Genomic DNA, 12,350 nt, shown 5'->3' with positions numbered 1-12,350 from the left:
TTTGAATACCGTTTATGTCACAAATGTATCAGTACTAAATACCTATATGTCCCTATGCCATAAATGTCATGTATGTTGTGTATGTCATAAATGTCTATATGAATTGAAAATGGGGGACCCTGATGGAAACAAGACAAACGTCTTTCTCAGGTCTGCATCCCCTTAACAATTGTATGTATTGAGCCGTACTGTATTGTACCCATTCTGCAATCTGTTAAATAAAGTTTTCATTCATTCATTCATTCATTCATTCATTCATTCATTCATTCATTCATTCATTCATTCATTCATTCATTCATTCATTCATTCCTTCATTCATTAATTCATTCATTCACTCCAAGACTCCTTTTCCACGGACCAGTAGGAACGTTACAGGACAGGCAGGTGGTCCTGTACCTTGCCGTGTTGCCTGTATTGTTTTCCGGCACACAGCACACCTGTGTAGATGTAGGTGTAGGTGGGGAGAGCTGAGACGATAGAGGGAGACGCTTTAAGACACCTGGTAAACATTTGAACATGAATTCTGTCTTGTGCCCAAATAGAGACGAGGGCCTAGAACTCGCTGGCTGAACCTGGTGGCTTTTGTTTGTCCATTGTTTTAATAACTCACAGAAGTAATTTGACTCACTGCTCTTGATGGTGGCTGCTGTCGCCGGTGATGAACCACGAACTTCGACATGGCAGCCCACGTGTTTCGTGACTATTTCCATGTTTGTCATCGTGCCCTACTGTAAACAGGATCTCAAAGAGCACTTGGGGTGAACAGAACATGTTAATCAATTATAATAATAAGCTCAAAGCATGTGAGGGGTTTGGGAGTCTTCTGTACAATCATTTAGTTTTGAATACGTTTCAATAGGTGCATGTGACAGCAGAACTGCGGCTAGACGAGTCCATAAGTCCACTTGAGGGAATTTGCTGAATAAATGTGTTACTGAGTTGAGTCAGCTCCTCCAGGCAGTGTTGGGTCATGTTCACACTCTGTTGCTGGTCTGTATTTATTCACCAGTTTCAAGCAAATGTTCTGAATAGACAACCAGGCCTGATGAGGTGGGAGACAGCAGGGGTTGAGACTACGCCAGGGCCTGATTTTAAGAATATCAATGTCATAAGCCTGTCTCCGACTAAGGATTTGAATAGTCTACTTTAATTGGCCAAAATTTGCCACCATCAAGAGCAGTGAGTCAAATGACCGGTGACGTGAGTTATTAAAACGATGGACAAACAAAAGCCACCAGGTTCAGCCAGCGAGTTCTAGGCCCTCATCTCTATTTGGGCACAAGACAGAATTCATGTTCAAATATTTACCAGGTGTCTTAAAGCGTCTCCCTCTATCGTCTCAGCTCTCCCCACCTACACCTACATCTACACAGGTGTGCTGTGTGCCAGAAAACAATACAGGCAACACGGCAAGGTACAGGACCACCTGCCTGTCCTGTAACGTTCCTACTGGTCCGTGGAAAAGGAGTCTTGGAGGACCGTTGTGGCTTCTGTTGTTGGGTTGGGTTGTTGATGATATTATTAGCATGCTAATTTCTAAGCTAAACATCTTCCCTACTGTGGTTGCGTTTCATATGTGGTTAAAAAAGCAAAGGAAATGCCCACCCCATAAAGCAAACTGAGAAGTCAGGCTGTCTGGTGTCACAGTAAATATAACTATCATCTTCCTCTAGTAGATTGGGTCTTGTTGATTCTCCTACTTTTCACAGCTTGTCCTTAGCCCAAATAATGATGGAGTTAGACCGTTATTTACCCCCAAATGTTTACTGCATATTCCTTTAGTCCAAATCATTCCATTTGGGCTGTGGGGGGTGCTTAATGTCTGAAGGAGTCGACTGACCGCTTCTTGTCCTCTGCGAAAGCATGCAATTGGTCCACTGATGGATACATCTTCATATTTGTCTATGTGTTCATTAGACGAGTGAAATCCTCTTTCAGTGCCTCTGTGCCTGTTTTCTTAGGCAGTTAGCCTCGCTGGTATGCCCGCCATTAGTGTAAGCCACGCTTCTAGGCCTCTTTGCTTTAGGAAAGAATTAAAATATTTTTAAATGTATTATTTTTAGGCGGCTAGGTGGTGCAGTGGGCAAGGCGCTCACCACCAATGCAGGAGACGCTGGGTTCGAGCCCAGCTCTCCGCATTGCTATCAGCTTGGCTGGTCGTTCATACTAATACAATTGGCAGTATTAGGGGGTGGGAAGCTGGCGGGTGGGGATCGGACGTTGTGGACAGCGACTCCTACAGGTCGGTTGGTGTGCCTGCGCAGCAGAATCAGGAAGCGACGGGGGCGGCGTGCCCTCCAAACGCAGACCCCCGACGCTGAGAGATTGCGCTGTGCAGGTGAAAAGATGCGACTGCTGCTTCCTCGAGTACCGGAGGGGACACGTGATGTAAGGCTTCGTCCACACTGCAGCCGGCTTGTGGGAGGCATGGCCTAACAACGTTCGAGACAGGGGAGGGTAGAATTGGACGATACGAAATTGGGATAGGAGAAAAATTGAAAATGGGAGAAAAAGTTGTTTTTTTATTATTTTTATTAATTTATAAAAAAGAATTCATTCGACTAAGGTTGGCAATCAACTACGGCTCCTTTCGATCGATTAGTTTACTATTCGACTAATTGAGATGTCACCTAAATCTCACATTTCCAGGAACTGAGTTGTAAAAGGTGAGTTTATTTTCCTGTTGATGCCCTGTGCATTTTTGACAGTTCACTGTGCAAGTAGTTTGTCTTTGCCAGTTAGAGTAAAAATAAAAAGAAGAGGCACATTTATGTGCATTTTCTTCAGGACATGGACCAAATTCTCAGAGCAGGGAGAGAAAGTGCAAATGAGTGACTGAGTCAGTGGGGTGGATCACCACCTTCGGTTACTGATGAGAGCCAGGGAAGACAGTGGCACTGCAGGAGCTTAACCAAAGGTCATACTGGTCATGTCACCGTGTTTTGGGTTTGAGTCAGTGAATAAAAGGAATGGGTGAGCTAGTAAGTGTGCTGACTCTGACGTCCTGTAGTAGAAGCCCTGTCCTGTATTCTCAGGTGGAAATGATGCACACCAGCTTTAGACCACCCACCAACCAGCCAGAGTATCTGGCCACTCAGGCATGCAGCTGGCTCGTCCCAGCCCCATCCCTCCAGCCAACCAGCCAACGTCCTCCGTCCCAATCCCAAACCAGCCCCTCAGCCAGTCAGCCCCTGTCCCTCCCTCGTCCCCCTCAGGCCCTCGGACTCCCTTCCTGCCCCAGGATGCGATGCAGTGACGCGCATGTCAGTTCAGCGGGACTGTCCTCGTTCCAATGTGTTTACGCACTGAGGAGATTGCAAGGAAGCAGCTTGCCGGGGGGGCATGCAGCTGCTGTTTCCTACCGCTCGCTCGCAAAAATTCGGGGGGACGACTGCAGGATGCCGTGGGGTAGGAGTGGATCTATGGCCCGGCAGCTCCTCTCAGGCAAAGCCAACGGACGGGCCAAGGCCAGGTAGGATTGGGCCCTAGGAGGTGCTACTGGGACCGGAGGCTCCCGGCTTCACTGGGCCTGGGGCTCAGGCTTCACTGGGCCTGGGGCTCAGGCTTCACTGGGCCTGGAGGCTACCGGCTGCATGGGGCCTGGCCGCCTGGGGCTCCCGGCTGCATGGGGCCTGGGGCTCAGGCTTGGATTAGACTGCTCTGCTACTATCAGGTTATACTGGTGATCAGGGACCAGACTAAATTGTTGCAGCGGTGCTCCTCTGCTTATCCACTGCTCGGGATTAGCAAATTGAGAATACTGGAGGTCCTTGAGGGGCCACTTATCTGGGCTTTTCTCGTCAGTCAGTTCCTCTGTAGTCGGCTTGTTAATCATGATTCATATATCGAACCTTTCTGAAATTCTTTCTATACTTATTGTGACTCAAAAGGATTCCATTTTCCTTCAGTCAAGCTTAATTTGTCTACCATGGCTAAAGTGCTGTATAGTATGCTGTGATAGGCATTTCAGAATAAACACTTTCTCAAGACTGCATGACTTAGGCCTAACTGTTGAATTCTCCGGGAGGTAAGAGGCTTGCAGCGGAGATTAAAGACTCTGTTTGCCTACAGTATCCGCTGCTTGGTCAGTGGTAACCAAGTGGATTACTGTATTCCATGGCCTGTTGGAGTAGCCGGTGGGGTTACTTTGTGTTATTTCTCCCGGCTTTGTGTTTGAACGTAAACAGTTTGACATTCTATTCATTCTTCACTCGGAGAGGGCAGCTTCCTGTCGACACTACAGGTTAACGTGAGGCCTGTTCAACAACACACAATACGACACATTGACATTTCAATATTTTGTCTCAACAAAATATACCTAGTCAGTTTACAACAGTGACACTGACACGTGTTTCATTCTGTTGTGGTCGGTTTTAGCACGTTTTGTCATGGTGGAGGGGGATTTCTCAACCCGAGGTTTAAAAATAAGACAAGGCTGCTTTTCAATCCCAAGGCACAAGGAAGCAATATCAGATTCTGAACTTTCCTCATTCCTTCTCATCTGTCCTCAGGGGACATGCTGCTCTGAGGTATTTCAGGTTGCAGAGGGCTTTAAGCTGCCACGTCTTTGCCTCAAGCATGCTGAATGTTTTTATTTTTATTTTGGGTACTTCTTCCAGTTGACAGTTTGATTACAGATGTGTCCTACCAGCATGTGCTTGAGAAGGTAAAATACAGTAAACTGCTGCTGGAAACCTCTCACCAGACTATGTCATCATCATCATTTAAATTTATTCGTACATGGAATTGTTATAGTCCAACAGTGTCTTCAGTACATATAGTTCACTTAATATGATCCACTAACTTCCATGGCCGAAAGGAACAGGAAGAAGAAAACTCTTATTGTACCTGCCCCTACACACATACAGTACACTGATAGACTGTTCATTGTGCAATGTTTACCAAACCAAACAAAATGTACGGATATTTTGCAGAAATGAAAACATCAACACAATTAAATTAATATGAATAAATACATTTTGTGTATCTATCAGTTAAATTGCATATTTACTGAGGTGCATTCATTTACACACACACACACACACACACACACACACACACACACACACACACACACACACACACACACACACACACACACACACACACACACACACACACACACACACACACACACACACACACACACACACACACACACACACACACACACACACACACTCCAGTGTATGTTTATCTATATATTTATAGTACACTGTTCTATTATATAATGTATTATTCTATATTATACTTCTATATACTATACTATATAATTGTAGTATTTTTATTTTATTATACTATAACTAAATCATACTATTTATACTACACTATATTATATTGGTATACAGTATTATACAATATTTTTTATATAATGTCCTACTTTCACCAGACTCCTTTTTGTAAACTGCAGTTTTTCCACTTTAAAAAAAATTATTCTTTTCAACTTAATTATGTCATGTTGTTCACATGGTGGTTTAACTGCTCGTCCAACTTTGTGTGCATCGCGCAGTGACCGCATTGCAACATAAATTTGCCCGCGCACGCCTGTGTGTCATAAATACGTGAGTAGTACATAGGGTGAAAGGAGTATTGTTTGCAGTGGCGTGACGGTATAAACAACAGGTTTGTCCCTTACCACCGATGTTACCTGCGTGTTGTTCACACCTGACTGAGCCCATCGTCTGCATGAAAAAAGAGCAGTGAAAGGGAGATGATCAATATGACAGTCACAGTGTCACTGGAAGGCAATGTTGACGGGCCTGTTTCTCTTGAGGAACTTGAGGAACTGTCTCACTTCCACACACACAGACTCTCTCTCTCACACACACACACACACACACACACACACACACACACACACACACACACACACATACACATACACATACACTCCCACACACACACACACTCCCACATACATGCACACACACCGGTGTTGCCTCCCACTTATAGCTCTGCTCATAGCTCTGTTCATTCAGGTATGAAGTTGAGCCATGATTTTATCTTTGAGAATGAAGATCTTGCATCTGTCACGAGAGAAGTATGTACAGTATGTCATTATGTCACCTTTTTGGGCTAGTGTTGCAAAGTATGCCAATGTTGTGATTGATGTGCAGGTGATGGTGTCAACACTGATCCACTACCTTTGGTTGATTAACTTAATTCCAGTTAAATAAAGTTGCATTACCACCAAGGTTGATAAGAATGCACATCCCACCGACAAGTTAAAAGTAAAAAAAAAAATGCCATAGCTGTATTTGTCAATGGGCTTTTTTAAGGCTTAGATTGACTTTTTAGTCAACTTTCATTCATCAGGCGAGGCCGCGAGGGGGGGGGGGGGGATTTCCACTGGACTTAAATGGAACTTGAAAGAGGAAGTAGGAATCTCTATATTATGTTCCAATGAAAATGTTTTGGTTTGTGTGTGCGTTGCTGGGGAGTTGGAAGAAGTACATTTAATCCACCCCCCCTGTGTGGAGTTTAGGATGTTGAAGGTGTGCAGTTAAAGGTGTGTCAGCCAGACAGAGAGAGGGAGAGAGAGAGAGGGAGGGGACAGGTGTGAATGACGCTATCTGGTGGCGTAACCCCCCCCCCCTCACACACACACACACACACACATTCCTCTCCCAGCTTCTCTAAGCTCACAAACACGCAGAGCCTTGGGCCCCGCAGAAGCCCTGTGGTTTCACTCCATCACACCACCACACACACCGAGACTGGAGCACTGGACAGATACGCACTCTTTTCACACCAGCTCGGGCTCCTCCAGGACTTGGTTAACGGCAGTTTGTTGGTCGCTGGACGGTAGTTTCTCGGACCCCTATAGTTGTTGGATATAATGGGAGGCAGAGAGGAGATTGTGCTGAGCATGCTCGCTCCCTCCAGGCAGTTTCCTCGCGCCAGGCTGAACCGATGGCACAGGGTCCGTGTGGTTAGAAACCCGCACAGCGGGAGGCTCGTGAAGCCCACCATCCACATCAAGCCAGCCAGGTAGGTTGAGTGCGGGCGGGTGGGGGGATGAATGAATGAATTAATGAATGAATGAATGAATGAATGAATGAATGAATGAAAACTTTATTTAACAGATTGCAGAATGGGTACAATACAGTACGGCTCAATATGGGTCGCGAGCACCACTGATGCTGGACTGGCTTTTGTTGTGTTGCGCTGCCCCATTCAAATTAAAAGCATTTACATTTTACAAGTTTTATACAACAAGACAGCAGGAAGGGTACAACTCAGCTGAGTAACAATGTTCAGTGTTGAGTGCTACAGTGTTTAAGCATTACATCACACGCAGGAGTGGTTTGTGACCAATAAACCATGCCTAGGGGTGGTTGTTAGGCCCGAGGCGCAGCCGAGGGTCGTTAGACCCCCCTAGGCATGGTTTATTGGTCACAAATCACGACTGCACGTGGTGTAAAGCTTTTATACAACTGCCAGATTCATCCAACCTTATTTCTATACAATAAACACACATTAATCGAAGATTTATTGAAAAAACCATCCGCCAGAAAAAGTAGTTCCCACAACTCCATGTGGAAGCAGCTTGAAGTGCATCCAACCAAACTAACACATCCAACTGTGTATTATTGGAATGATTGAGAGAAGTTGCCTCATGTGGAAGCAGCTTGAAGTGCATCCAACCAACTAACACATCCAACTGTGTATTATTGGAATGATTGATTGAAAATTTATTAAAACGTTTTCTTTGCCCTATAGGAAAAAAACGTTTTCTTCGCCCTATTTTTTTATTTATTTCTTTTAGCCTAAACTTAACCAGTTGGAAACCAGGGGTACAGTAATAAAATTAGCAATCAACCAATCAATCAATTCAATAGACCATGCTCACTTAAAACAGCGCTGCTTCTCTCTCAGTCTGACTCCCCCGCTGTTGCAGACAGGAGTGTGTGTGTGTGTGTGTGTGTGCGTGTGTGTGTGTGTGTCACAGTGTGTGTGTGCGTGTGTGTGTGTATGTGTGTGTGTGTGTGTGTGTGTGTGTGTGTGTGTGTATGTGTGTGTGTGTGTTTGTGGGTACGCCAGCGTCGGAGTGAGAGAGAACGCTGCAGTCAGTAGAAAGTAGGAAGGAAGAAATTTAAATCAATCAATTAATCTATCAATCAATCCGCGATTTTTCTTTTGTTCTAGATTGAGTCAAGACCCATCAATTACATCATCCAACATTGTTTAAAATACTAACACATTCCCCTTGACAGAATCGCTTCATATTTAGTCGTTATGATGCTTTCAACATAACCATTTGTTGTCCGCGATCCTGTTTTCTCCCGGAGTGAGCCGGGGAGGGTTATGTGATTTGGTTGTGGGCGGGTCCTGAGCCCAGGACCGTGGATTGTTGCCAATAAAGACGTGTGAATGGCCAATCAGAATCGAGAAATTTGCATGCCGTTGTATAAAGGTTAGTATATTAGGACAAGTGCATGACAGTAAGGTTAATTAGGATTAGAGTTTATTTTTATTTTTTAATATATATATTGAAAGCATTTTAATGTTCTTCAAGTTGTTTTTCTTTTATTGTAGTAGACTGTTTATTAGATTGTAAAGAGTACAACACCAGAAAGAGCTGAGAGGCGCAACAGCATAATCTGAGGACACAGGTTTTTATTATTATTGAATTATAGGTTATCCATTTGAACCCAGTTGCAGTGTATAGGTTAGGTTGCATTGTGCAGTTGCTAAACAGTTGTGCTATCCATCAACATAACCAAGACCCCTGGCTACAGACCCACACACACACATGCATGTTGCCTTTCTGTATGAGATGAATATGAACAATTTACAGTCGAGCAACAATAGTATGTTTGACTGAAATACGATTCAAGATTCAAGAGGTTTATTCATCACAAACATACACAAGACATATAGTGAAATGAAGGTTTGATTGATTGTGCAAAAAAAAGTGACTTCTCATGTGATTAAAGTGACCTGTGGTGTGTTTGTGTGTGAGATAGTGCATATGTGTGGTGTGTGTGTTCATGTGTGCTTGTGTGTGTAGAGATCAGTAACCAGGACTGTAACAGCCTGCCTGACATCCTTACCTGCAGGTAGTGGCAGGTTGCTAGAGCCTGTACTGTACTATACTGGCTTAGGACAGCTGTGTGTGATGTTGGGCCATGTTCTATAGAAAAAGGAGGTCTTATTATGTCCACACAGCTTGGTCTAGCTCAGGGTTACTAGCGTGTTAAGACTTGGCTTCATATCCTCAGCATGTTGATATGGAGATGGCCTGCTTCATGGTGTGTAGCACCAAGGTACACACATATTGTCTAGCTCTGTGGAAACCGCATTTAGTCAAAGAGTTCAAAAAAAAAAAATCTTTCCAGATGAATGCGAGTTCTGTGAGATGCTGTTCTGGCACAATATTGTATGGTGTAGCTTAATTGCTTGCTATGGTAGGTTAGAATATAGCCCAGGCTTGGGTAGCGCAGCGGACTAAGCCATATAGCTGTCAACATTGGGATTTGAAAAAACTGGAGATTTCGCCCCGCCCCCCTCCCAATGTAGTCTCCTACCCCTCGTATGTATATATTTTCTGTTAGGATGTTTGTTGACAGCTGCTCTCTGCTGAGCTGCCTCGTCGCTGCCATCTGCTGGTCAAAACCTGTATGTACCCAAGAACTGGGTGAACTACTAATTGCTACATTAAATTAATCAGATACCTGGTTGAAAGTGAAATGCTGTGTACATCCCTGCATTAAATGAATGGAAGTGTCAGTGTTTCTGTAGAGGAGATGGAACGCCTGCTCTTGTCGGCACTGTGCAGCCGTGGAATCGCAAGGCCATAGATTTAGAATAGATAGAAAGGGCACATTGTGGTGTATCATAATTAATTTGTTGAATACAATAGGATTTTTATAACGTTAACCCAAATTAAGGAATATTTACACTAAGTTCTCTTTTACCTCTTATTTAATTCATTCATAAATTTAATTGTAGGTACTGTTTATATTGTACATAGTCCTGTGTGTTGTATATTGTGTCCTATGTGGGAAGGGGGGCACGTAATTGAATTTTTCTGTATGTCTTGCACAAATTGGAAAATGACAAAGTTGACTTTGACTTTTAACATGTGTCTATAGTGTCAGACACTAATTGTAATGTTAAAAATGGATACTGCTGTAATATAAAGTGAAATTCTACCATGCCTCAATGTATCAACTTTAAACATACACTAAATGTTAATGTTAGAAATGTTAATTTCCATTATTTCCACCATGTGCAACATTTCCTAAGAACAGCAATGTCCATTCTATCAACTCCAAATCTGTGCTATGAGCTCAATTCTCCCGGTGCATGCAGAAGTAGAATTGCTGTTGCTTGTTTTGGATGAATGAGTAGAAATGAAAAACGGAAATCTTGTTTTATTAAAGTAGTTTTGACATGTGATATAGATAAAGATATTGTTTCATTGTGTATTGATTAACTTTACATTTGCGCTTCATCACTTTACAAAAGTTATACTGGCACATGGGTCTAATACAGCAATGGATTATGGGTAAATGCAATGTTAAAGCAGTGCCAATGTAAGACTGACTTTACATTAAACAAATGACAATAATATAGTATAAAGTAAGGTATTATTTGGACTAAAGAATGGTGTTGTCTCACCCTACTCGCATGTTGAGGGAGAGCACCATACATTATACACTGAGAAACCACGGCCGAGAGTGAGCTCTCCGGGAACAACCCCACTTTGCCCGACAGTTTGTCTCAGAGAGGGGTGCTCAGTCAGGGAGGAGCAGCATTAGCTGCACTTCATTGGGAAGCAAAAAATGGACATTAGGAGGTAAAGGATTCCAGAAGATGGCGGTAATGCCCTAAAAGTGGCCCGCCGCCGTTAAACCTCAATAAGAAGAAGAAGAAGAAGAAGAAGAAGTTTGTCGGGCGCTTCTTGGCCTTTTGGCTAAGATCAAGTGTAGTAGTTTGTCGGCAACAGTCTTCCGGTCTGACTTCCTGTGCTAACGTTCTAATCTACACTGCTGCCACCTGTCGTCACAGAGGGGAATTGCAGCCATTTTGTATAAATAAAAAAAAAACTGGAAAAACATGGGAAATTATTTTAACGGGAGGACGGCGGGAGAGAACGTTGAAATACGGGAGAATCCTGGGAAAAACGGGAGTGTTGACAGGTATGGACCAATCGTCTGTACCACCACAGAGACAGTGGGATCGAATCCAGCTGTGGTGCTTCCGGGTTGGCCGACCGTCCATACTAATATGATTGGCAGTGTTAGCGGGTGGGAAACCCGGCAAGGTTTTCCTGGTCGCGCAAAGATTTTCCCTAACGCACTTTCAGTTCCCTCGGTGCCGCGATCTGATTGGCCACTGACGTTTCTCTCAGCGCCAATCGTGTTACGCCTAGTTCTATAACTGGTTAAGCTTGGCGACTCTTTCGAAGTTGGTTAGAGTTTGGTTTAGAGCAGGGCGATAGACCACCAGCCCTGATTCCAAACTCTAACCTTAACCAACTTCGAAAGAGTCGCCAAGCTTATCCAGTGATAGGACTAGGAGTTAGCTAGCTAGCAGGCTGTTAGAGGCAGAACTAGGCGTAACGCAATTGGCGCTAAGAGAAACGTCAGTGGCCAATCAGATCGCGGAACCCGAACGCGGAACTGAAAGTGCGTTAGGGAAAATCTTTACACGTCCTGGTCGTTGTAAACAGCGACTCCCACAGTTCGGTCGGGGTGCCTGCACAGCAAGGGAAGGATCTAGGAGAGGTAGTGTGACCTTCCACACGTTACACTCTCCCAGTGAGAGTCCACGCTGCCAGGTGAAAAGAAGCGGTGGGCTGGGTAACACATGTGTCGGAGGAAGCATGTGATAGTCTTTGTGACTCTTCTGTGACTTCTTTCAAAATGACAACCGAGTAGTACTTGTATATTTCCTCAGTGTTTAAAATAAGCAGGCTAATGCACCGTGCTACAGTGCTATGTGTTTAAGGAACAGTGGGTCGCTTTGCATTGCACCATGCCACATATACTTCAGGGAGTGGATTATAGACAGCTGTCCACATTCTTTCATTGAGATCATGAGACTTGTATTCTTGAGTCATTTAAGAAGCTCTCTGTGAGTTAGAAGTAGCTCACTGAAACTGACCCTGGCCATGAAACCAGTTTAACTTGTCAAAAGGACTCATCTGGAAGAGATTGTTCTATCAAAGTAGCTTGTTGAATTGAAAACAGGAGATAAAGGAACATTTCCTCACTGTTGATGGGGGGGGGGGGGGGGGGGGGGGGGGGGGGGGGGGTGAAAGAGGAACTAGGCTTGATAAGATCATCATGACTTAAAAACCCAAACCAAGTCAGGTGTTTCTGTAATGCAAAACATGCCAA

At 44.1% G+C, this 12,350-nt stretch overlaps 1 protein-coding gene across 3 annotated transcripts in view; it reads left to right on the top strand.

Moving 5' to 3' along the window:
- The window catches only part of arhgap40 (Rho GTPase activating protein 40), a 78,075-nt gene that overhangs the window by 40,040 nt on the left and 25,685 nt on the right, over nt 1-12,350 (top strand). Inside the window, exon 1 of one of the 3 annotated variants that reach the window (XM_084317142.1) lies at nt 3,389-3,472. The exons of 1 other annotated variant lie outside the window; for it this stretch is intronic. In XM_084317142.1, coding sequence (XP_084173268.1) covers nt 3,399-3,472 — 74 coding nt within the window. In that variant the 5' untranslated portion in view covers nt 3,389-3,398. Of the gene's footprint in view, nt 1-3,388; nt 3,473-6,657; nt 6,991-12,350 lie in introns of those variants that run through there. One more of the 3 variants, XM_084317141.1, reaches the window with a different exon arrangement.

Source organism: Notolepis coatsorum, assembly GCF_963971535.1.
Source record: "Notolepis coatsorum genome assembly, chromosome: 6".
In the NCBI taxonomy this organism is placed as follows: domain Eukaryota; kingdom Metazoa; phylum Chordata; class Actinopteri; order Aulopiformes; family Paralepididae; genus Notolepis; species Notolepis coatsorum.
The sequence above is the reverse complement of the archived record's forward strand: the minus strand, read 5'-3'. Positions and strand labels throughout refer to the sequence as shown.